Source organism: Erinaceus europaeus, chromosome 13 (genome assembly GCF_950295315.1).
Source record: "Erinaceus europaeus chromosome 13, mEriEur2.1, whole genome shotgun sequence".
Classification (NCBI taxonomy): domain Eukaryota; kingdom Metazoa; phylum Chordata; class Mammalia; order Eulipotyphla; family Erinaceidae; genus Erinaceus; species Erinaceus europaeus.
In genome coordinates this window covers 81,333,460-81,356,617 of record NC_080174.1, presented here as the reverse complement: position 1 = coordinate 81,356,617, position 23,158 = coordinate 81,333,460, and the positions used below count along the sequence as shown (strand labels likewise).

At 40.0% G+C, this 23,158-nt stretch overlaps 1 protein-coding gene across 6 annotated transcripts in view; it reads left to right on the top strand.

The window, feature by feature from the left end:
- Nucleotides 1-23,158, top strand: part of NFIA (nuclear factor I A) — a 482,852-nt gene that overhangs the window by 4,825 nt on the left and 454,869 nt on the right. For 2 of the 6 annotated variants that reach the window (XM_060206322.1, XM_007522725.3), the window contains exon 2: nucleotides 6,670-7,201. In XM_060206322.1, coding sequence (XP_060062305.1) covers nucleotides 6,670-7,201 — 532 coding nt within the window. Of the gene's footprint in view, nucleotides 1-374; nucleotides 1,062-6,669; nucleotides 7,202-23,158 lie in introns of those variants that run through there. The other 4 variants (XM_060206323.1, XM_016187975.2, XM_007522726.3 and 1 more) reach the window with 4 other exon arrangements.

The following is a 23,158-nucleotide window of genomic DNA, read 5'->3' as shown; positions in this document are numbered from 1 at the left end:
GGCAAGAGTTACCTAGGAGGTCTGATTAAAAAATTTGCATACATGCAAATATACCTCCTCCTCCTCCTCCTCCTCCTCCCCGCTTCTCTGTGTGGCTCACCCAGGGAACCCCGGGGTGCAGGGCAAACCTGGCAAAGTTGCCCAAGTCCTCGGTGCAGGTCCGCGGAGGTCTGCAGCAGAGAAGGGGGGGGGGTGCGGTGGGGGATGGGGACGAGGAAAAGTAGTTTTGTTTGCTTAAGCACATCCTGTGGCAGCCTATAGCTGCCCGAGAGTACAGACTGTGACTGCTCCTCACTGCGTTACCCAGTAAATGCGCCGATCGGGTGGTGGTGGTGGGGGGGGGGGGAGCGAAGGAGCGAGCAAGCGGAGGGAATCAGGGAGAGAGAGAGACAGAGACAGAGACAGAGAGGGAGATAGAGGGAGAGAGAGAGAGAGAGAGAGAGGCCGCAGGGGCTCGGGACCCGGCTGGTCGCTCCGCGCCGCAGCCGCCCCCTCCCCCACGGCCCCCTCCTTCCCCGCAGGCGGCGGCGCGAGCGGGCGGCGGCTGTGCTGTGCGGTGCAGAGCGGAGGCGGAGGCGGAGGCGGAGGCGGGCGCGCGGGCAGCTCGCGGGCACCCGGCCGGGCAGGCGGGCGCGGGCGCGGGCGTGGGCGCGGGAAAGGGTGCGCTATGCCTTTAACGCCCGCGTACTGTAGACATGTATAGTGGAGTGTAGGGAAACTCTAGGCGGGGTTAAAGTTCAGCTCATGGAGCGGCAATAGCGCTGGCTGGCTGGCTGCAGTTGAGCGGAGTTGGAAATGTGAACGCAAGAAGCAGGCTTGATTTTTTTTCTCCCCCCCTCCCCTTTCTCTCTCTCTCTCTCTCTCTCTCTCTTTCTCTCTCTCCCTCCCTCTCTCTCTCTCTTTCTCTCTCTCTCTCTCTCTCTCTCTCTCCTCTCTTTCTCCCTCTGTCCCTCTTTCTCCTTCCTCACCCGCACTCACGCACACCTCCACACCGCTCACCCAGACGCACACGCACACCCCGCCGCCCGGCAGTTATGTATTCTCCGCTCTGCCTCACCCAGGTAAGCAGCTGTTTGGATGCGGAGAGGGGTCGGGGGTGGTGGGGTGGAAGGCAAAAGGGTGCGGGGGGCAGACCCTGAGCCCAGCAAAGGAAGCGGGGTGTGTGTGTGTGGGAGGGGGGTCCTCGGGGGGACCGCTGGGCCTGGGGCATGTGTCTCTCCGTGTGCCCGTGTCCATGCGTGTTTCTGCGTGTGTGCGCGCGTGTGTTGGTGGAGGCTGTGGGGGGGCTGGAGGGGAGGGGGTGGCGGTGGAGGAAGACTGCTTGCAGAAAGTAACTTTGTTTCCATGCGGGTGACTATTCCTTTAGCACCACGGCCATTTGTGTGGGCACATGGCTAATGGCGCCCTCTTATTAATGTGTAAATTAATATCGGGGCGCTGGACTGCGGAACAGTGGGGTTTTCGGACGCCCCGCACGTGTTTTCGGCGGGGTTGCAGCTCCTGACACGCTGAAATCTGGACTCAGCGTTTCTGCAGCCGAGAGGGCCGGTTTCTGTAGTTCCGCGGCGGCCGGGGAGGGGGCCCAGCGACCGAGCTCACTGCGCACCCCGCACCCCGCACGCTCGGGGCGAGCCGGAGCGCCCGGGTGCGGGGAGGACTCGCTCTCTGCGCCCCCCTCCTCCCGGCCAAGCGAGCCTCCCCAAACTCTTACTTTTTGTTTATTGTTTGGCAGCCTTTTTTCTTTTTTTTTTTTGGAGAGGGGGTGGTGGTGTCCGGCCGTGGGGAGGGAGGAACTCAGGCCTGGACGGGGACAGCGCCCCTCGGACCCAGGCGGGCGACGGCCCCTTGGGCTCTGGTGAAGCGAGGCTGCGTGACTGCGCGCCTCCCCGCGCCGGCCGGGTGGAGGCTGCGGGACGACCCGGCAGCTCGCCGCCCTCTCGCTCCCCCGAGTGAAAGTTTCGCCGCCGCCCGCACGAGCCCACGCCGCACGGGGCAGCGGGCGGCCGAGGCCGCCGGGCTGGCTTTGCAGGCAGGAGGAGCGGCGCTGGCGACCGATCGCGAGCCCGAGCTGCGGCCCGGGCCGGACGTCGCTCCCCCCGTGGTCGCCACAGCCGCAGCCGCAGCTGCCGCGGGACTCCGGGGCCGGGCGCGCGCGGGACGGGAGCAACTTTTTCCTCCGACTCTACTCCAAGCGTGGGTCTCCCTGGCCTCACCGCTGCCCCCACCTTCCCCCAGGTCTTCTTTTTCACCCCCCCCCTTTTTTTCCTCCGGGTCTGCAGCAACTCACCCCCCACCTTTACCCCACCCTAACCCATATATTGCTTCTTGAGGGCCCCAAATCTGGTCACCACCACCACCACCACCACCCCTCTTGAGTAGATTATTTTCTTGCTCTACAAGGCATGAAGTCAAAGTGATTTTGTGCTGATTTTTTTTTTCTTTTGGAAAAAAGAAGTGTGAGCCTTCGGACTGTTTTGATACTCACTGCGATCTGGCCATTAATCAACTGTAAGAAGTTGTATGCTGCACATAAAATGTTTATTCACCACTCCCAGAAAAAAATCTGCTACCACTTTTTTTTTTTTTTTGCCTTCACTTAGCAGGAAATAACGGTTTAACCGGACCATTTTCTGAAAGCTGAACATTATCAGTAGTTTTTTTTTTTTTTTCTCTCTCTCCCTTCCCCTGTCTAGATTCTGGATATATTCCCCACGTGACAGCCCTCCCTATTGCAGTATTGAACAGTAATAATATCAGCGATTTGCCCTCAGAAGACTCTTAAATGCATGCTTTATGTTGAAATGATCTGTTTGGGACCTTGGCCTAGTATTAATAATGGATAGCAGTTGCTTTCAGTTATTGTAAAAGCACCCCCCCCCACACACACACACACACAAACTTCCAAAGTTCCCATTTTAGTAAGTTTGTGGAAGCACGGAGGGAAAGTTTTCCAACCACTCTGGCAAGGTTCGCAGTTGCATATGGATAAGATGCAAAGTGTAAGATAATTTGAATGAGTTACGACTACAGTGAAAATGCTGAGATTCAAAGGCTGGAGTTGTAGCTGGCAAAAGTTTGCAGAACTAACTTCCAGATAATACCAGTGAGCTGCAGGACTGACTGGGTAAAGGACCTTAACAGATACATTAGTGTCTTTTCAAGTGAGCTCTCAAAAGATATCTTTTTTATTTTGGGATGATACCTCAGTGAGGATATCTGTGTCTTCATACAGGCCTTAACAAAGTGAAATTCTCTTGGTTTATGAGCTATGATCACATAAAGGAACTTCAATTAAAAAAAAACACAAATTTGGCAGGATGATTGATACTTTCACAAGGCCTTCTTCTGGAAACACCACTAAGAAATGCTTATTTAGTAGAAGAGTTTGTGAATAAGTCATACATTAAATAGTGAATAAAGACCATATATTTTTGAGATATGAAAATTGATTTACAATTTGTTTTACTTGCCGGAATATTTATTGAACTATAGAGCTATTTTTTAAAAAGAAAAAAAAAACCATAGGTAGTTGGCCATTAAAAAAAAAGTCTGGTAAGCACACTGATAAAGATGCTCTAAGTGGAAGAATAAACTCTACATAGTGTCTTCACTTAAAAATACTCTATCAGCGAAGTGTCCGACGTACTATTTTAATCTAGATACTCACAGCAGAACCGAGTCATGTACTTGGTCATAGATTGATAACCCAATAGAATTTTATAGATGAACCTCTAAAAGACATAGTTCCAGAAATATCAGCATTTGATGGTTCTTAAACTTGACTTGCTTACAAACAGATCAGTGTTTATGATGGTGACTTAAAGCCATACTGCTTTGGGAACAGATTTTCAGGTTTGCTTTTTTTTTTTTTTCTTTTTCTTTTTTTATTTCCCCCGTGGCCTTTTTCACTGAATATATGTGACAGAATACATTGTTGATTTTCTCTTGGATATTTTGAAATATTAACATAGCCGATGGCAGTTAAGTGCAGCAACTTGATTTAAATCATACTATTAAAAACCCTAATTTATACTACGCCCGGCTATTTCCTACAAGATAATGATGTTTGATATTGTGGAATATCGCTAATTGTGATTTCACAAAGATAACTAGCACTTTAATTTTACATCTGAGTAAAGTTATACAAAATATTGTGCACTTTTATTGACACAGCTTTGAAACCTTTGGGGAGTAATAAGTCGATACTTTTGATGCAGGATTGGGCACTTAGATTATTTGTAATGACTAGATAACATTGTTGGCCTCACTTTAAGATTTTTATGGTGAGATATATAGGCATTTGGCTGCCAGGTAAAAATCTTTTTAAAATGAGTGAATGCAGTTTGCAGTTTTCTGAGACGCCTATTGGAAATATCTTCAGTCACTTAAAATGCCATATTAACATGTTTATTTAAAATGTTATCATTGATAAAAATTTTTATACGATAACATTTATAAAAAAAAGAAAGCGTGAATTGTTTTGGAGCAAAGTAACTTTTTCTATGAGGAAACGAGACTGAGACTTTAAAATGAGTCCTCTTTTTAGTGAAAGCTCACTTTGTAGTGAAGGTAGATTCAGGGAGTACTTTGTAGAATGCCATTGAGCTTGCTCCCTAGCTAGTCTTGCGCATGTAAGTGTACCAGTCAATGTAAAGTATGGTTCCAAACCCTAAATTTATGTATTTTACAGCATTTCAAGGATGAGCTCAGAATTTAATAATGCTTAAATGCTTTGTGGTTTTGGCATATACCTTATTAGATAAACTGTACTTAAAAAAATTACCCGCACCCTGTATTTTTTTTTAAGTATGCCCACAAAAAAGTTGTCCTAACACTAGATATTTTAAAGTGCTAATGGTTTATGGTAAATAATACTATGATTCTTATATTGTGTCTCTATTCCTTTTCCACTTAAAGTATAAAGTATATGTTGGAAAAGTGAACACCTCTTCTCAGATTCTTTTGCTGAGAAAATGAAGTTTTCGAGAACTCAGCTAGAAATACAGAACCTGAAGTTTGTTCAAGGAGGAAGAACAACCATTTATTGAAATGATTTATTATGTATTATGATAATATACACTTACAAATTCAAGCATGTGTAGTGTTTAGACTATTGATTATAATTTACAGTATTTGAACAGGCTTGACTGTTAAAATATTTGACCAAATGTAATCACTTGGTTTATATTTGAACATTTAAAATTTAATAATTGCTTCAATAGTAATAGTATTTTTAATTTTACTGTTATATGTGCCTCCAAAGTACATACTTACAGCAGGTATTACATACCCGGAAAAATAATACACTTTATAATATTTATCCGCTTTGCCCCTTTGGAAAAAAAATCACCGAACCTATCTTTGGCTTTCTTATTCTCATTTATTTGAAAGTAAATAATCCATCTTCTGGGGGCTTGTGCATTATGTAAGATTTGTGAGGTTGGTTAATCAAAAGTTACCTGTACTTAGAAATGCACTTAGTAGAAGGTGCTGTTTAATTTTTCTTTAATTTTATATTAATATTTCCTAAGAATATTTCAGATTAGACAATCAAGTATTTTTAGTAAAACAATAAGAAAAATTTAAATGTTTTAAATTCAAATTTATTTTTGAATTACTTGAATTTTATGAGACTACTATATGTTTTTTTCCTAAAGTCTCACAGACATTGAATATGCTAATTTGATTGTCTCTCACTGTAAGAAAAAGCCTGAGATAGTATTTTAAAAATTAAAATAATTAATTTTTAAAAAATGATTGTTAGTGTAGGTTCAAAAATCATTTCAGTAAATTTAATATATTTAGTTGCTACAGTGTTGTCACCCAGACATATTCTATTTGCTATCTGATATGTACTCTCTTTTTTCTTTCTTAATTTTCTTTTTGTTTCATTCCCACACCAAAGGCAATTACGCCTTGACTATAGGCCTTTTATTTTAGCCTGACGAATGTAGAACCCATCCTTACTTTGTGTTGTGGGTCTGTTAAATTTCCCTTTTTTTTTTTTTAATAACAACAACAACAAAAAAAAGATGATGTGCAACTGTAATATTTATAAGAGAAATTAAGACGTGACCAAAAGACCAAGATAGCTCGGAGTCTACATGCAGTATTTTTAGAGGGAAAGTCTTTGTTTTCATTGATTGTGGAGATGGTTTTTTTGCTCCTAGACTTCCATAAACACTGACTGGCACCTAAATGTTTAGGATTTGCCAATCTGGCGGCTGAGCCCTGGCTGTACTACAAGTAGTGAGGTCAAGGCTGGAGCAAAATTAGATATGCTTTCCTTGAAATAGGGTTAAGATTATATATTGTTATAAGCATTTTGACAAACCTCACTATCTAAGGAATTTGGGACCCAGGCCCAACAGTGGAGCCTGGTACAGTTTGGAGACCATATGAAAACCTATTTACTTATTTATTTATTTATTTATTTATTTACTTTTAAGCAATGTTATTCTTTGAGTTTGGAAGAAAGGATACTGACAGTTTTCTCTTTTTCCTCTTGGACTTTCCCAGAGGGATCCCTGTATGATTTTGGTAACGTAATGCTTGAATCAAATTTCCAGTGAAATATAGATTTTGTTTGGTTAAGGTTTCTGTCTGAAGACAAATTGTTTCCTTTTGTTTGAATTATAGTCAAATTTCTGTTTCTATTCATTCCCCCAGGATGAATTTCATCCTTTCATTGAAGCACTTCTGCCCCATGTCCGAGCCTTCGCCTACACATGGTTCAACCTGCAGGCCCGAAAACGAAAATACTTCAAAAAACATGAAAAGCGTATGTCAAAAGAAGAAGAGAGAGCTGTGAAGGACGAGTTGCTAAGTGAGAAACCAGAGGTCAAGCAGAAGTGGGCATCTCGACTTCTGGCCAAGTTACGGAAAGATATCCGACCTGAGTACCGAGAGGATTTTGTTCTTACAGTCACAGGGAAAAAGCCTCCCTGTTGTGTTCTTTCCAACCCAGACCAGAAAGGCAAGATGCGAAGAATTGACTGCCTCCGCCAGGCAGATAAAGTCTGGAGGTTGGACCTCGTCATGGTGATTTTATTTAAAGGTATTCCGCTGGAAAGTACTGATGGCGAGCGCCTTGTAAAGTCCCCACAGTGCTCAAATCCAGGGCTCTGTGTCCAGCCCCATCACATAGGGGTTTCTGTTAAGGAACTTGATTTATATTTGGCATACTTTGTGCATGCGGCAGGTAAGTGCCATGGTGAGAAGTCATTCCACTTTCTTATGTATGTTTCTTTCCTGATGACCTCTGCATCTGCTGGCTACCCCTGAACTCCCTTTGTTGTAGGTCACCTACTTATAGACAGTGTTGTTTGAAAGGAAAATCAAGGTCACAACCTAGGTGCTTGAGGGACCACCTTCATCAGGTGGAAAAGCGTAGCTTTGAGAGAATTTTCAGTAAGTTTTGTTTCTCTTCGTAAGTTGTGATAGTCAGGTGTTGGTAGTTGGATATGTATGTATTTAAATCACTTTTTTTTTTTAGATGATCAATGAAAGAAACTTCATACAAACTCTCGTTAGAAAGAGTATATTTTAACTGGCAAGTGATCTAGTTAAAAGCTCTCCGTTTGGAGTGAGGCAGTATTTTTAGTTTCTTTTCTTCTGGGAGTGTTTTTAACCTACTGGGGCCTGTGGAACCCCTTGCTAATTAACAAGAACGTTGGAGGTAAGATTATCAAATTGCTAATCATTTATAAAGAGGAGAGAATTACATTAATGCAAACTTTGGAACTTTGCATTTAGGAATTCTTAGTGTTGTCTAAGATAGCTAAGTAAAATACAAACCCACAAATTAATCGATGGCAAGGTTAATAGATGTAACCAGTTTGTCCAGTGCCAGAACACATTGAAAAAGTGATATTGATAATGGATTTAGTTATTGGCTTTGATTCATTGTAAGATTCTCTATTGTTGCAAAACCATTTTCAAGGTATGTTCTGCCTGTGCACATAACAGCAGTCAGTAGAATACAGGCTGAAACTATTAAAGACTGGATAAAATAATGCCTTTTTTTTTTTAACTTTGTTCTTTTCCTCTTGCTTTAGACAAAAGCTCATTGTATTTCGTGACAGCTCAGGTCTTGTGTAACTTGTTGATTTTTTTTTAAATATATGTACATATCAGTCTTGTTAGATTACTTTCATGACAGTTACTTGAGCCAGGCGGAAGAAAGAAGGTTGTGGAATCATACAAGTAGGTCGTTTAATTTATGCCTTTTTTTTTATTTTGAGGACGAGGAGAGAGATGTTACTTGTAAAAGCAAATGCTTTGCAGAAATATTTTAAATGGGAACTTAAAAAAAGTCCACAATTATTTTCCTCAATATATGTTGCCAGTTAAAATATACTCTTTCTGATGAGATAGCCCTCATCAATCATCTAAAAAAAAAAAAAAGTGATTTAAACACATGACGTAGTATCCAACATCTCTATTATTTCCCTCAGTGTATGTTCTAGAACTTTTGTTATCCATCTGTCCTTACATAAGAAACTGGAGAAATTAACTTTGCAAGCATGTCACATCATCATTTGCATTCTGTTGGCAGGGGATAGTTGAGTTTTTTAGAGAATGTGATCTGCAAGTGTTTCAAATATTTGGGTTTTTGAAAACGTATACTTAATTATAAGAAGCGCCTGTTGCTTTAGTCATTTCTGGATATCAAAAATGAAAAAGCAAAAGCTCTCAAATGATACTAAGCGGGAACAAGTAGCTCACTTTACCATTCCTTCAATTCTGTCCATACATTTTCGTCTATTCAAAATAAGCAGTCAAAATCAAAAAGTTATTGGCATATGTAAGTATAGTTTCTAGTAGGAAAGGGCCCATTTCAAACAAAGCCTGACTATTTAAAGTTCTTTCAGGGAGCAGTCTTTAAAACAATGGTTAATCTTTTCAATATGTAGAAAAGTAAATGATTTATGAGTTAGAGTAAATTTTCTAATGGGTCAGCAGGGGGAACTTGAGGATGCCAGCAGGTGAGACACATCATGATTCGTGCTTCCTACCAAGGTAACTTCAAGTGAAATAGCTGTTAAGTATTAGAAGCAAACATTTCCCATAGGCATAAGGAAATGCAGCCTTTGCAGCTATTGCTACTACCTTTATTTGTTTTTTGTTCTCGATGGTGTGTTACTGCACTACTGCTCTAAATCTTTTAGCTCTGGCAGACGCTGGTTGTCTCAGTACCCAAAGGGAAGTGTTGGTAAAATGACATATAGAAGATTGCTTAGGGGAGTTAGCATCCTTATTGCTTATGAAAGATTTATTGACAGTAACATGGATCAGACTACCGTTCGGTTTGGTTTTCCTGATGTATCCCAGAATCCCTTGTTAGGCCTGAACCTCAGCCAAGTGCTAGGCCATTGGCTTTCACCAGAGCGCAGTAATGGCTGCTTGATTCTCTGTGTGCGCAACGGGACGATTGCAACAGAAAATACCAAGGGCCTTTTGTCTGAAAATATTTTCAATTTGATTTAAGAGATTTAAAAGACCTGTTATTTGGGGAAGGGAGGCTGCCAATACAAATATGAGGTAGATTGGTCAACTTACATACAACTGATTTGACAAGCATCTGTTATAATACTGAAGATTTGTAAACACTAAACAATGTTTTTACCTCCTTAAAAGTTTTGAGAACTTGCCAGTATTGGCAGGAGGCAGAGACTCTGAAACGTGCTTCAAGAAACATGACAAATCACTGTGGCCTTTTCACCTGAAGAGTGTTCCCCCACCATTTCTTTGAAAATGTTGTATTGTTCCTTTTGAAATATCTCATCTCCCAGATGGTCACAGAAATGAGATTCCCTCCCCCCAAAAAAAAATTTCTAAAATGTACCCAATAACTTATTACTTTGTGCCTTGACCTCTTCTTGGGAAGTTGAAATCCTAGAAACATAGATGTGAATAAAAACTGAAAGTTAATGCTGAATCTTTTTTTTTTTTCTAACCAGAGGTGATTTGCTATAAGCCTTACTGAGATGCTAAGATACAATACATAAACTACATTCCAAATTTTCTCTCTAAATCCAGTGGCATTAGAACTGTGAATTTTGTGGCTGAGAAATAGTAACAAGTGTAATAAAATCAGAGTGATTCCACAAGCCAGAGAATTTCATCTCGTTAAAAGTATAAAAGAGTAAAACCAGCTTATGCCTTTAATTTGGTCTCTGAGTTGTCTTTCTTATGTATCATATGACAACTTGGAAATATGGTATTATAGCAAGTGGCTTTCTTTGTGGCCGTGTGATAGTAAAGCTAATTTATGGCCAGTCTTTATCAGATGATCTGTATCAGAATCTACAATATACCCGGCACGTTACCCGGCACGTGGCAAGGTCACAATTTAAGTTGTTAAGGTCATAACCTTAGCCACCAGGCATTTGACCTTTTAGATAAAGTTAACCTTTGTTCATTAGTAGGCACTCAACCGAGAACTTTCCTGTAGAGTTTTCTTTCTTTCCTCCTTTTTTTTCTTTCTTCCTTTCTCTCTCTCTCCCTCTCTCTATCCCTTCCTTCCTTCCTTCTTTCCTTCCTTCCTTCCTTCCTTTCCTTCTTTCTTTTTTTCAACTGCATCTGCATAACTTCCGGTAATATAATCAGATTTTAGAAAGGCTCTCAGTTGAGTTAAATTTTATAAGACTTTTAAAGGACTCATTTTTTTGGATAGAGAAATAAATTGCTGTATGTAGGCCATAGAATCATAAAGTCACCTTTTATTGTTGATAGTTATTACCTACTGTGGGACAGAATGAAAGCTCTCAGGCAGCTGTGTGGAGACATTTAGAAACTAAAATTAAACAAATGAAGTTACGTTTAATTCAACTAAAGCTTTTGCTAATTTTCAAGTGGCTTTAGGCCCAAATGCTCAATTACAAAGAGCACCTTCACTTTTTGAAATGACAAATTTCACAGTTTCTTCAGCGGTCTTAAAGTTGACTTTGAAGACATATAAATAGCCAAAACCTGCCAGGTAATTGCTGTAATTGTTAATTAGTTACTGACAGAGCAAATTGAATTAGTCGTAATGGTGGCATGAGTACTGGGAAGTTTCAAGATAGAAAGTGAATTTTTTTTTTTTTATTTTGCACAGAAGTTACTGATGGCTTTCAGACCTTTCCCCATTTTTTTTTTTTTTTTTTGGTTAGGACTAGAAATAACAAAGGTTTCTTCATTCACCGAAAGGGCTGTTACCATATTTAGGAAGTCTGATACCTGTCCTGTAAACTTGCATGACAGGATTACTCTTTACTGTGGTACCTGTACCATTTTGTTCGCTTATGTATACTGTCATGAATGCTCAGTTTAAATTATTTACATTACTGCTAGCTTTGCTCTGAATCACTCCATATTATTCCACTTCAAGCAAGAGAGAAATGCTCCCATTCAGGTGCATTTTAGTTTTATTTTGGCTCTGTGATTACCATTCCTTCAGATAGTAATAGAGAGAGTCATGATATGTAGATAGACCAGATGGTCATGTTGACAGATTGAGAATTCACTTCCTACTGCTCAGAGCAGGTGTAAGATTAGGAGTGTCTGTGTATAAGTGTGTGTGTGTGTGTGTGTGTGTGTGTGTGTGTGTGTGCGTGCTCGCGCACATCCAGGCTATACATGGAATGCTGTTTAGAGGAGTGGGAATGAGTTTAAAAATATTTTAATAGAATGTAACTACATGTTTAAGGTTAGAGTATAATGCAGGATACTATTACGCTTTTAAAAATAATGTTTGATGCAGCTTACATTCTAGGCAAAATCAATTAGGATGATTTCTTCATTTTTTTAGGTAGGTTGCCACATTTATTTATGGCAGCACTGTGTGTGAGTATTAAATTCACTGTATTCTGTTCTTAGGCATAGATGTGTATGTGTGTTTACACTCAAGTCTAGGACTATACATTATGTAATGAAACTCCTTCAGTTGCTTAATAAATTCCTAGTAGCAAGCTGTGAAGTGAATTTCTGTAATTTATGATCATAAAGTTTGAAAAAAGGATAAAACTAACACATAGTGATATTTAAAATCAAAAGAGTAAGTACCACCATGTTTCAGAATTATAATCTAATAGTAAGCTCATACTGGATATTTTTTTATTTGACTGATTGGTCTACTGTAAATTGCTGGTAGATGTTTATAGTTTTTGAAAGTTTTACTTAATTTTTTTTTCATAGGTGATAGCACTACCCACATCTGAGATACAACTCACTTTTATATCCTTGAGTGTTTTTCTGTGTAATATGAGAACAGTAACAATATCTTTTATCTAGGATGTATTAACAATATCCCTTATCTAGAATGTGGTTATATATATATATATATATATATATATATATATATATATATATATATATATATATATATATGGAAATTCAAAGATAGAATATATAGGAATCAGGAGAAAGTTCCTCTGGAGTAGATTAGTGAGCAGAGGGCAACTCATTTTATGACTGAGAGGTTTGAGTGTTGGTTAGAAATTTCCCAATGCTGCTGGCTTAGATTTGCCTGTCTTCTTTTCCACCCAGTGATGAATAGCATTAATTTAAACCTATTTAGGTCTAGTGTGGGAGAAACCACAGCCTTTGTTGTGGTCACTGCTGTACACAGTAGGTCTGGGTGTTTCACTTGGTTAAAGCCTCAAGCTGCTTCCAGAGGACTTAGGACAGACTGCCGCTGTTTTAAAACTTGCACAGAAGCAGCAACAATTCTAATTGTTCACAAATGTTAATATAGATTATTATTAAAAAACAATTTTGAGGATTAAAGTAGAAGAGAAAACACAAAGCGCAGATGGGATGAGGGAAATGCTAGACACCAGCTCATCATCATCCCAGCCATGCTTTCCCATGGTTATTTAGAGGTTTGAGCTTACTTTTAAACATAGTAGAAATTGTACTTCTTAGGGGGGTGTGGAGTAAAGGGAAAGAAGTCAGGCAAAGAATGAATTGACATGCTTTACCGTGTGAAACATAAAACGGGTCTTAATTGCAAATGGAGAGGTTCTAAGATGTATTTTGGTTTAAGTAGTGACTGTAAAAAGATCCTGAGCAACAAGGTATCAGTTACGGAATTTTATAATCCATCTTCTCACAGTTCTTTTTGTACAACTTGTTTCAGATTAAGATTAATTGCAACTTTTTAAATTCCTTTTTAAAAAATATTTTTATTTATCATTAATGAGAGGAATAGGGAGAAAGAGAGAGGGAGGGAGAGAGAGAGAGGGAGGGAGGGAGAGAGAGAGGGAGGGAGAGGGAGAGACAGAGAGAGGGAGAGGGAGAGACAGAGAGAGAGAGGGAGGGAGGGAGAGGGAGGGAAGGAGAGAGAGAATGAGAGATAGAGGAGAATGAGAATCAGACTTCACTCTTCACTATAGTACATGTACTGTACTGCCGGAGACTGAACTCAGGGCTTCGTACTTGAGAGGCCAATGCTTTATCCACTGTGCCACCCACCTCCTGGACCATGCAATGTTCCTACTGTAATTTTTAGAAAAAAATAATTGCTCAAGTTCACCCCCTCACTCCCATCTCTGTCTCTTTCTTTCCGTCTAGCTAGAGGCACTGTGGTAAGCATTCATTTAGAACATTTTTGAGATATTTATTTGTTGTTGTTATTATTACTATCACTTTGCTTGTCAAAGGTAATTAACACCCCCCCCCTTGGCTGTCTCTCACTAAGGAAACTTTAAGATAGAAATCACTGATTATAGTTGTAGTATCCTTGAACTTAGCAGAGTTCTTGAGTTGCTACTGAAGCTCCTGAGATAGAAATAACTCCCTCTTGCCTCAATTTCCCCAAAATATTAGAGAACTGAATTTCATGTTGTTTTATCAACATGAAATTCATGTTTTGTTATCATTATAGTATAATAGTGTTTTGTTTTTTTTTTTGGCCTGGACTAGATTAACTTTGGGAAAGAGAAATTCATTTCTGCTATACATATTGGAGAATGTTGGCCTTGGGAATTTCATTTATTGTTAATCCCAGGCTCAGTAACGATTAGGATGGTCATGGTTGATATGACATACTCTTAATGTTCTGTTGAGAACTTTACGTGACGTCTCTTCACGTCTTTTACATTCTACTGTCCTAGTGGCAGATATTTTGACCTAGGTCTGTTGAAAGTAAAGGGGATGAATGGAAGAAAGGAAGGCAAACAACTTTTTTTTTTTGTAATTGTTACTAGGGCTTTATCACTCTGTGCTGATATCTTCAGATACACACACTGAATAAAAAAAGAAAAAAGGGGGTGAGGGTAAACACACAGTAGCTTCCCCTAGTCTGGTGGGCAGGAACCTGGCTTGGCTGCATGTCAAGGCAAGTTCACCATACCCGTGAACTATTTTGCTGGCCATGGACAACTTTTATTGAGACTCCTTTGCAGCAGGTGCTGTACAGAGTTTTGCATACAATGCAGCTTTCATTTTTATTTTTATGCTTTTTAAACTCAAACTGCACTGTGAATAATTAAAGTACTTCCATTTGAATGGATGAACATGAAGTCTCAGATTGGCCAAGTGATTTGCACAGAACAAGATTAGGCTCAGGCCTTCTAATTTGAAAAGTCTATGTTCTTAAAAAGAAAAAAAATCAGACCATTCTTTTAAAAAATATTCATTTATCCCCTTTTGTTGCCCTTATTTTTTACTGTTGTAGTTTTTATTGTTGTTGTTATTGATGTCCTTGGATAGGACAGAGAGAAATGGAGAGAGGAGGGGAAGACTGAGAGGGGGAGAGAAAGATAGACACCTGCAGACCTGCTTCGCCGCCTGTGAAGCAACATCCCTTGCAGGTGGGGAGCCGGAGGCTCGAACCCGGATCTTTACACCAGTCCTTGCACTTTGTGCCACATGCGCTTAACCCGCTGCGCTACTGCCTGACTCCCACAGACCCATTTTATATCCCTCTTTTCATCGTGCTTTTTTGGAGTTGGATGCCATTTAAATGCTACCTACTTTGAGTCAAAGGGGATATGTAAAATCAATGTCTAAATAATTTCCCACAGAAGTATTTTACTATACAGTTTAGATCTTAGACATAGAATAAGGCCACATTGGTTAGGAGAAGGAGAGATTGACTTTTACTTTTCCGTGTTGGTGTAAAAAAAAAAATCTGGAATAACTTGTTTTTTTCTTGTTTTTAAAATGCTAAGATTTACTGAATAGGGACATTATGACAAAAGTTTCAGTTTTTTTAAAGATAAAATATAGTGGGTTTAGATGCTTTGAAAAGTCACTGAGAAAGCAAATGCGAAAAAATCATAATTGCACGTTAAATAATCAGAATTGCACATAGTGGATTTTAAAACATATTTTCAAAATATATTTCAAAATCTCCTTAATGATTAGATGCAGATATTTAAATTCACTTTTTTTCTCCAAAATCTTTTTGATTATGGCCTTGAGTACAATTATTTAGGAAAGAGCATTCTGTTTTTTAGTTTTAAATTATGTTGATTAGATTAAAGCCTTTTAAAATATAAAAGATGAAAGCAAAAAAAAAAGGAAGAAAACTTACCTATTTCCTTACATAATTGGTGTATTGACTAATTTATTTAGTACCCTTATTTGAATTCCTTTAAACTTAGGCAAAATTAGTTCTTCATAACTTCAGTGCAAGATTCTTGACCTCGACTCAACATGAATTTTCTAACTGTAAGTATGAAGAAGACAGTAATATAATTTATACTATAGGGATTTATTTTTTACATATTTATTAACTCTTGTTATGAGTTACTCATGTTATTCACTCTGTGGTAGACTTCTGAGGTTTATTCAAAAACAAGATGCTGAACTAAACTTTTTAAATAAAAATAACAAGAAATAACTTCTGTGACTTGTTTCTTATAGTCCAAAATAACTGATGAGTTTCACAACATACGGGTTTCCAGAGCATTTAGGTTCCAAATATTTTATCGTCTATTTTTGAATGCTCCAGTTGTTTAAAAATGAAATAGAAATGACACAAAAATTTTAAAAAGTATTATTTAAACATTTGTATGTATGTTTGTGTAGCATCTGCCATTGTCAGGCTGTTGTCCTTGTTGCTATGGTTTGGGTGATTTTGTTTCCTTTTGTAATTTTGCCAGCTCATGACTGAATAATGCAGCATGTTCACACTACTGGGGAAGATGTATCTTTTGTGAGTCATAAAGTTTGATCTCAGTGGTAAATTTTGGTAAGGAAAGGTACTTGTCATGGAACACTAGGAAATACGGAGCTTAAAAATAAAATTTACATTTATTATTTTTTTAAATCAGGGATGTATTACTGAATGTAGGAACTATCTGGTCTGTGTTAGGTGCCTCCCTGCTTCATTGGAAGCATTTAGAATTCTGTGTATGTTAATCTTGAAAGGATTAGTTATCTAATTTTAAGCTCCTCCATAAAGTGAATATTGCACATACTGCAATTCCATCATTGTCACTTTCAAACATTCCATTGCCATTCAAAAGATCTGACATTACAAGTCCTTAGGTTGACAAATTCTCATCAACTTTCGTGAAAATTTTGGCTGCAGAAGGAATAAAGTCAAAGGAGGGCCATCGACAGATGGAATTCAGTGTTGAGATGATATCAAGCCCTTCTTCGTGGCATTTTTAGACATTCCAAATGAATAACAAATGGAGCTGCTTAAAGAGCTTACTATAGAATAAGTAATTAAGGGGGAGGGAGGTAGCGCAGCGGATTAAGCGCATGTGGCGCAAAGCCCAAGGACCAGCATAAGGATCCGTGTTCGAGGCCTTGGCTCCCCACCTGCAGGGGAGTTGCCTCACAGGCAGTGAAGCAGCTCTGCAGGTATCTCTTTCTCTTCTCCTCTCTGTCTTCCCCTCCTCTCTCTATTTCTCTCTGTCCTATCCAACATCGAACATCAACAATAACAATAATAACCACAACAAGGGCAACAAAAGGGGGGAAAATGGCTTCCAGGAGCAGTGGATTCATGGTGTGGGCACTGAGCCCCAGCAATAACCCTGGAGGTAAAAAAAAAAAAGTATAAGTAATTAAGATATTGTGTATCTCCATGTGAACCTTAGCAGCTATGAAAACAGCTGTTAAGGGTTCCGATATAATGGCAGATTGCAATCAAGATCATGAATGTCATTTATGCTGACTGCAATTCATCAATAATGTTAGATGTCAAAACATTTTATGGAAAACAGTGCATACCTGAGAATATATGTTTTTAGCATTAAGTAAAAGGTAAACAGGTTACAGATATTTAAGACAGGTAAGCATTCTGGATGAGATTTTGGCAGAAGCTTCAATGTCTCATGGTATAACTATAGCAAGGTTTTCACATGGGCACACATTACAGATTATTAAGTCACTAAAGTTTCTGATTGATTTATTTAGTTGACTTTTTCTCCCCTCCAAAGGGTAGAAGTCCTTTTTTGGAGAGTAAGTTTCAAGTAACTTGTGAGAATGGATTCTTTGTAACTTGATATACTGTTTAACAGCATAACTATTGTTGTAGGTTCTAGTCAGGGAAAGATAGTCCTTGCAAACTTTTACTGTATGGCCTCTTAATATGTGACAGGACTTTTATTAAGAATTCTTTTTCTTTTCTTTTTTTTGCCTCCAGAGTTACTGCTGGGGCTCAGTGCCCGCACCATGAATCCACTGCTCCTGGAGGCCATTACTTCCCCCTTTGGTTGCCCTTGTTGTTTATTGTTGTTATTACTGCCTTTGTTGTTGGATAGGACAGAGAGAAATGGAGAGAGGAGGGGAAGACAGAGAGGGGGTGAGAAAGATAGACACCAGCAAACCTGCTTCACTGCCTGTGAAGCGACTCCCCTGCAGGTGGGGAGCCGGGGGCTCAAACCAGGATCATTACTCTGGTCCTTGCACTTTGCGCCACGTGCGCTTAACCTGCTGCGCTACCCTCCGACCCCCAAGAAGTCTTTCTTCTTTTAAGTGTGCTTTGGAAGCTCCTCCCCTCCCAACCCACTCAAGAATTAGTTTGATTTTAAAGAAGATTCCTAAGAATTAAGAAAAAAAAAAAATCTCAGCTCACTTACTGTATAGACAGAAGTTTTTTCTTTGAGGGTTGGCGGTGGCGCAGCGGGTTAAGCACAGGTGGCACAAAGCACAAGAAGCGGTGGAAGGACCCCAGTTCGATCCCCTGGCTCCCCACCTGTGGAGGACTCGCTTCACAGGCGGTGAAGCAGGTCTGCAGGTGTCTCATCTTTCTCCCCCTCTGTCTTCCCCTCCTCTCACTGTTTCTCTCTGTCTATCCAACAACAACGACAACAATAATGGGAACAACACCACTGATAAATAACAAGGGGGGTGGGATGGCCTCCAGGAGCAGTGGATTTGAGGTGTGGGCACCAAGCCCCAGCGATAACCCTGGAGGCAAAAAAAAATATTTTTTTTTAAAGAAAAGGTTCTGGAATTCATAATTTTAGATTTCTACAAAATAAAAGCTGGAATAAAAATTAACAGAAACTTGGCACCTTACTGAATGTCTGCAGTTCTTTCAGGAGTTAGGATATTGCCCTCTTAAATGTTAGGCTTGAAGAGCTAATTGTTCTACAGATAGTGGCCTCTTCCTTCAGAAAAGATGTCACAGGGAGTCGGGCAGTAGTGTAGCGGGTTAAGCACAGGTGGCACATAGTGCAAGGATCAGCGTAATGATCCCGGTTCGAGCCCCCGGCTCCCCACCTGCAGGGGAGTCGCTTCACAAGTGGTGAAGCAGGTCTGCAGGTGTCTTTCTCTCCCCTCTCCCTCTTCCCCTCCTCTCTCCATTTCTCTCTGTCCTATCCAGTAACAGCGACATCAATAACTACAATAATAAAACAACAAGGGCAACAAAAGTGAATAAATAAATAAAAAATATTTAAAAAAGAAAAGATGGCACACATGCTAAATGAATAAATGTAATCCTTTGTACTTTTACCTCCTACATTTTAAAGCTATGGTGACTTGATTTCTCTAGAAAGGCCAGCGGTTTCATACAGAAAGCTTTGTACCATTAATTCCTCAAAGAGACAGACATTTTTGGTTTTTCTAGATAGAACTAGCTGCTTACATTTTGACTTTTTTTTTGTTTCGTTTTTCATTTGCACCTCCTAGGTGCTGGGGTGGGGTGATGCTGAATAAAAATTGAGGCCCTATCATGAGACAGCAGAATTGGAGGGAAACAGATCGGAGAGGAGACATTTATGCTTTTGACCCTTTACTACCAATTACCTTGTTTAGATGTGAGGAAAGGGCCGTATCCTAGTGCATTGGGCTTTGCACTAGAGCATTCTGTGAGGGACTTCTTAAACACTTGGAACCCTTCAAGGAGTTTATGTTTCCGGGTGCCATTTCAGAGGACTAGCTTTATTGGCTTTCTCAATTGTGGGTATGGTTTTCTGTGGGTTTCTTTGTTTTTATTTTGTTTTGTTTTATTTTATTTTTCTTTTGGACGTCTCCAAGCTTTTGGAGAAGTTTTCATGATGCCTTATTGGTGGCACGGAGAGGTCACAGATGACTTTTCTTGTGGGTTATTCTTGTTAGTCAGGAAACAGTGGTTTGGAGTTTGTTAGCTTCTCAAAGTCATGCCAGCAGTAAGTGGCAAAGTCAGAGATAAAGCCAGATCAGTCAAACCTCAGACTTGTGAACCTCTATAGTATTGACATTGGCTTTCTTATGCATTCATTTACTAGATCTTTGCATGAACTTTATATTTTAGGAAGGGAAACATTTAAAAAAATTATTATCTTTATTTATCAGATAGAGACAGTCAGAAATTGAGAGGAAGTGGGGGGGGGAGGGAGAGAGACAGAGAGCCAGTCACCTGTAGTCCTGCTTCAATACTTGTGAAGCTTTCCCCCTGCAGGTGGGGGTGGGAAGCATTTAAAAAAATATTTTAATTTACTTATTATTGGATAGAGACAAAGAGAAATTTAGAAGGGAGAGGTAGATAGAGAGGGAAAAAGAGACCCCTGCAGTTCTGCTTTACCACTAATGAAGTGTACCCCTGTAGGCCGGGGCCAGGAGCTTGAACCCAGGTTCTTGGGCACTGTATTATGAGTGTTTCACCAGGTGCGCCACTGCCTGGCCCCTGGGAAGTGTTTTATATCAACAGTTGCCATTATACAGGTGAGGAAACAGAGTCTGAGTATATGCTTAGTAAGTGGTTAGGGTTAGGAACTAGACCAGACCTTTCATGCCCTATTTTTATGTCTAAGATGTCCCCTAATATATAAGGCTCTTTAAGTTCTTTCCCTGAATTTATGGATGGGGTACAATATACACACCAGTGCTAAAAACCATAGATTTTTTTTTTTCTCTTAAATTTTAAAAGTAGCAAGAAACTAGAGATCTTTCTGGTTTGTCCATAGGTTCAGCATTTCATATATGGAAGGCAAATTAGAGAAAATGTTAATTAAAATTTTTATGAGTGGCAGGAAGGGAGGGACAGAGAAAGAGAGACCAAACCACCACACAGCTTATTGCATATGGAGGTACCGGAGATAGAACCTGGGGCCTCTGGGACCTCAGGCTTGCAATCCTGGGCTTCTACCATTGTGATATTTCCCTGGCTTGGAAAACTTTCTTTTATATGCCGGGAAACTAAGTTCATGCATCTCAGGAGCTCAAGAGATAGAAGATTCTTGGTGAACTGAAGAGTCACTGTGGCTCGTCATTATGATGTCCCACAAAGCCGATACGTTTTTTAGCTGCTGTTGGCACAGAGGATCAATTTTAGTTGCTGTTACTGACCAATTCTGGCATGTCATGGACAGTTGAGCACTTACTACCCATCAGGTACTGTGCTGAGTGCTAAAGGTTGAGAACTGAAGAAAATACTATGAGCTGATGTTATCTTAGATTCATTTCATCAGACATCAAAACTTCAAACATTTGTGTTTTTAAACTAAAACACTTTCAACTAATGACTGTGTGTGTGTGTGTGTGTGTGTGTGTGTGTGTGTGTGTGACTGAGAGAAGCAGAGAGAGTGAAGGCGACCACAGCACTGAAGCCCCCTTTAGCGTGGTAGGGGCTAGTCTGGAACCTGGGTCTCACATGACAAAGCAGCACACTACCCGGTTGAGCTAGTTCATCAGCCCATTGTGTCAGGTTTTGTGTTTGCAGAGCCACTTGCTGATAATTGCCTTTTAATCATACAGTCGGTGTATACTGAGACATTCTACAACTTGACATTCTTTCTGTTAAGTGTTAACTTTTTGTTGTCTTATGTCGGATGGATATCTCTATAAAGGGAAAGAAATCCAAGCAGGACAGGGCACAGGTGGTTTCTATTAATTGATAGTTCACTGTAGCCTACTTTCTTTAGAGAAAGCTGCACAGAAAAGTTCTATTTCTCATCTTAAGGAGATAGCTGGCTGAACTAGAAGAGAAAATTATAGGCAAACCAAACTGCAGGAGAAGGAAGACAAAAGCAGGAAGGAAAAGAAAGATCTTGGAGAACTCATTATGGTGAATTCACTTAGCAGTTGGTAGCAGTTATCAGAGCACAGCCAACTACCACACGCCTAAGCCCCTGAATTCTCTCTTTGGCTCCTCTCTCTCTGAAGAAAGTTCACAATCTTAAGACTTTTATACTGAAGTGGCTTCTAAGTTGTCTGAGGTCTCAAGCTTCTTTGCCTTTCTTCCTCTTGTTAAAAGAAAACAGATACATATCACATCCAGATAGCAAGCTTGTAAGGGGTCCTATATGTGTGAGTGTGTGTTAGTGTGTTAATGGGACAGCTGTGAGGGTCTTCTGGGAAAGTGTGTACAGATGGTGACTGGTAAGAGAAGAACTAGTGCATGTCTGATAAGTGAAATACAAACAACAACAGCAAAAACATGGTGTTCTCAAACTGTATATTGGGGTATTTTTGTTGTTCTGTGTTGTAGCAGCTTGTTGTCTAATCTGAAAGTGAATTTATTAGTATTTGTGGGTTTTTTTTTTTTTTTAGAGTGGAGAACAAATGACTTGTTGTGGAGTTATAGCAAAAGGCATAAAATGTGCTTGTCACATTAAAAATGGCATGGGATGGTCATAGAAACTCAGTCTGAGCATTGTATATAAAAATGGCAGTGACATGTGGGACTTAATGAAACTCCAGACAGTTCTTTGTTTTATACTTAAAACAAAGAATTCTTAGAAGGTTAACAGTTCAGTTCCTTCAGGGATAACTAGGTTGACTTCAGATTAAATAACTCACTAGGATGCAAATACCAGAATTTGCCCAATGATTTAAAAAAAATTATTTATTCCCTTTTGTTGTCCTTGTTTTATTGTTGTAGTTATTATTGATTTTGTTGTTGTTGGATAGGACAGAGAGAAATGGAGAGAGGAGGGGAAGACAGAGAGGGGAGAAAAAGAGAGACACCTGCAGACCTGCTTCACCGCCTGTGAAGCGACTCCCCTGCAGGTGGGGAGCCGGGGGCTCAAACCGGGATCCTTACGCCGGTCCTTGTGCTTTGTGCCTCATGCGCTTAACCCACTGCGCTATAGCCCGACTCCCTGCACGATGATTTTTAACAATATTTGAAGTTTAATAATCTTGTTTCTTTTAAAAACTGCTTTATTTATTTTGGATAAAGACAGAGAAATTGGGAAGGAAGGAAAGGGGGCATAGAGATGGAGAGAGAAAATGATAACCTGCGGCATCACTTTACTGCTTGTGAAACTTCCTCCCCCTGAAGGTGAGGACTGGGGATAGGAAACTGGCTCCTTGTGCGTGGTAACGTGTGCTCAACCAGGTGTACCACAGCCTGGTCCCTACCTCTTGTTTGCAAATAACAAAACGTTAACGCGTTTGAAAGCTGTTTTCGCTCCTTATCTTTAGGTTCGCTGCATCCTACCTCTCCCATGCTTTATATTCTTTTAAGTCTTTTGACGAGTGCTCTGTAGGTTTGACCTTAAGCCTGTCTTCTTTAATCTCCCCCCGTTTTTTTCTTTTTGTACTCAAAATCAAACTGGCGTATTAATGATAAACAGCCTTCAGTAATGCTGTATATTTATAAATGCTGTATCTTCAGTTTAGAATGATGAGTCTGCCGTGCCCCCCCTCCCGTTTTGTAGACGTTTATTTAGAAGATAATTGTTTCAGACTAGTCTCGTCTTAGAACAACATTCAGAAAAGCAGTTCCTTGCCTTTCAGTTTGAAACGAGTCCACAGTTGCAGGTTCTTTATTGCACATCAA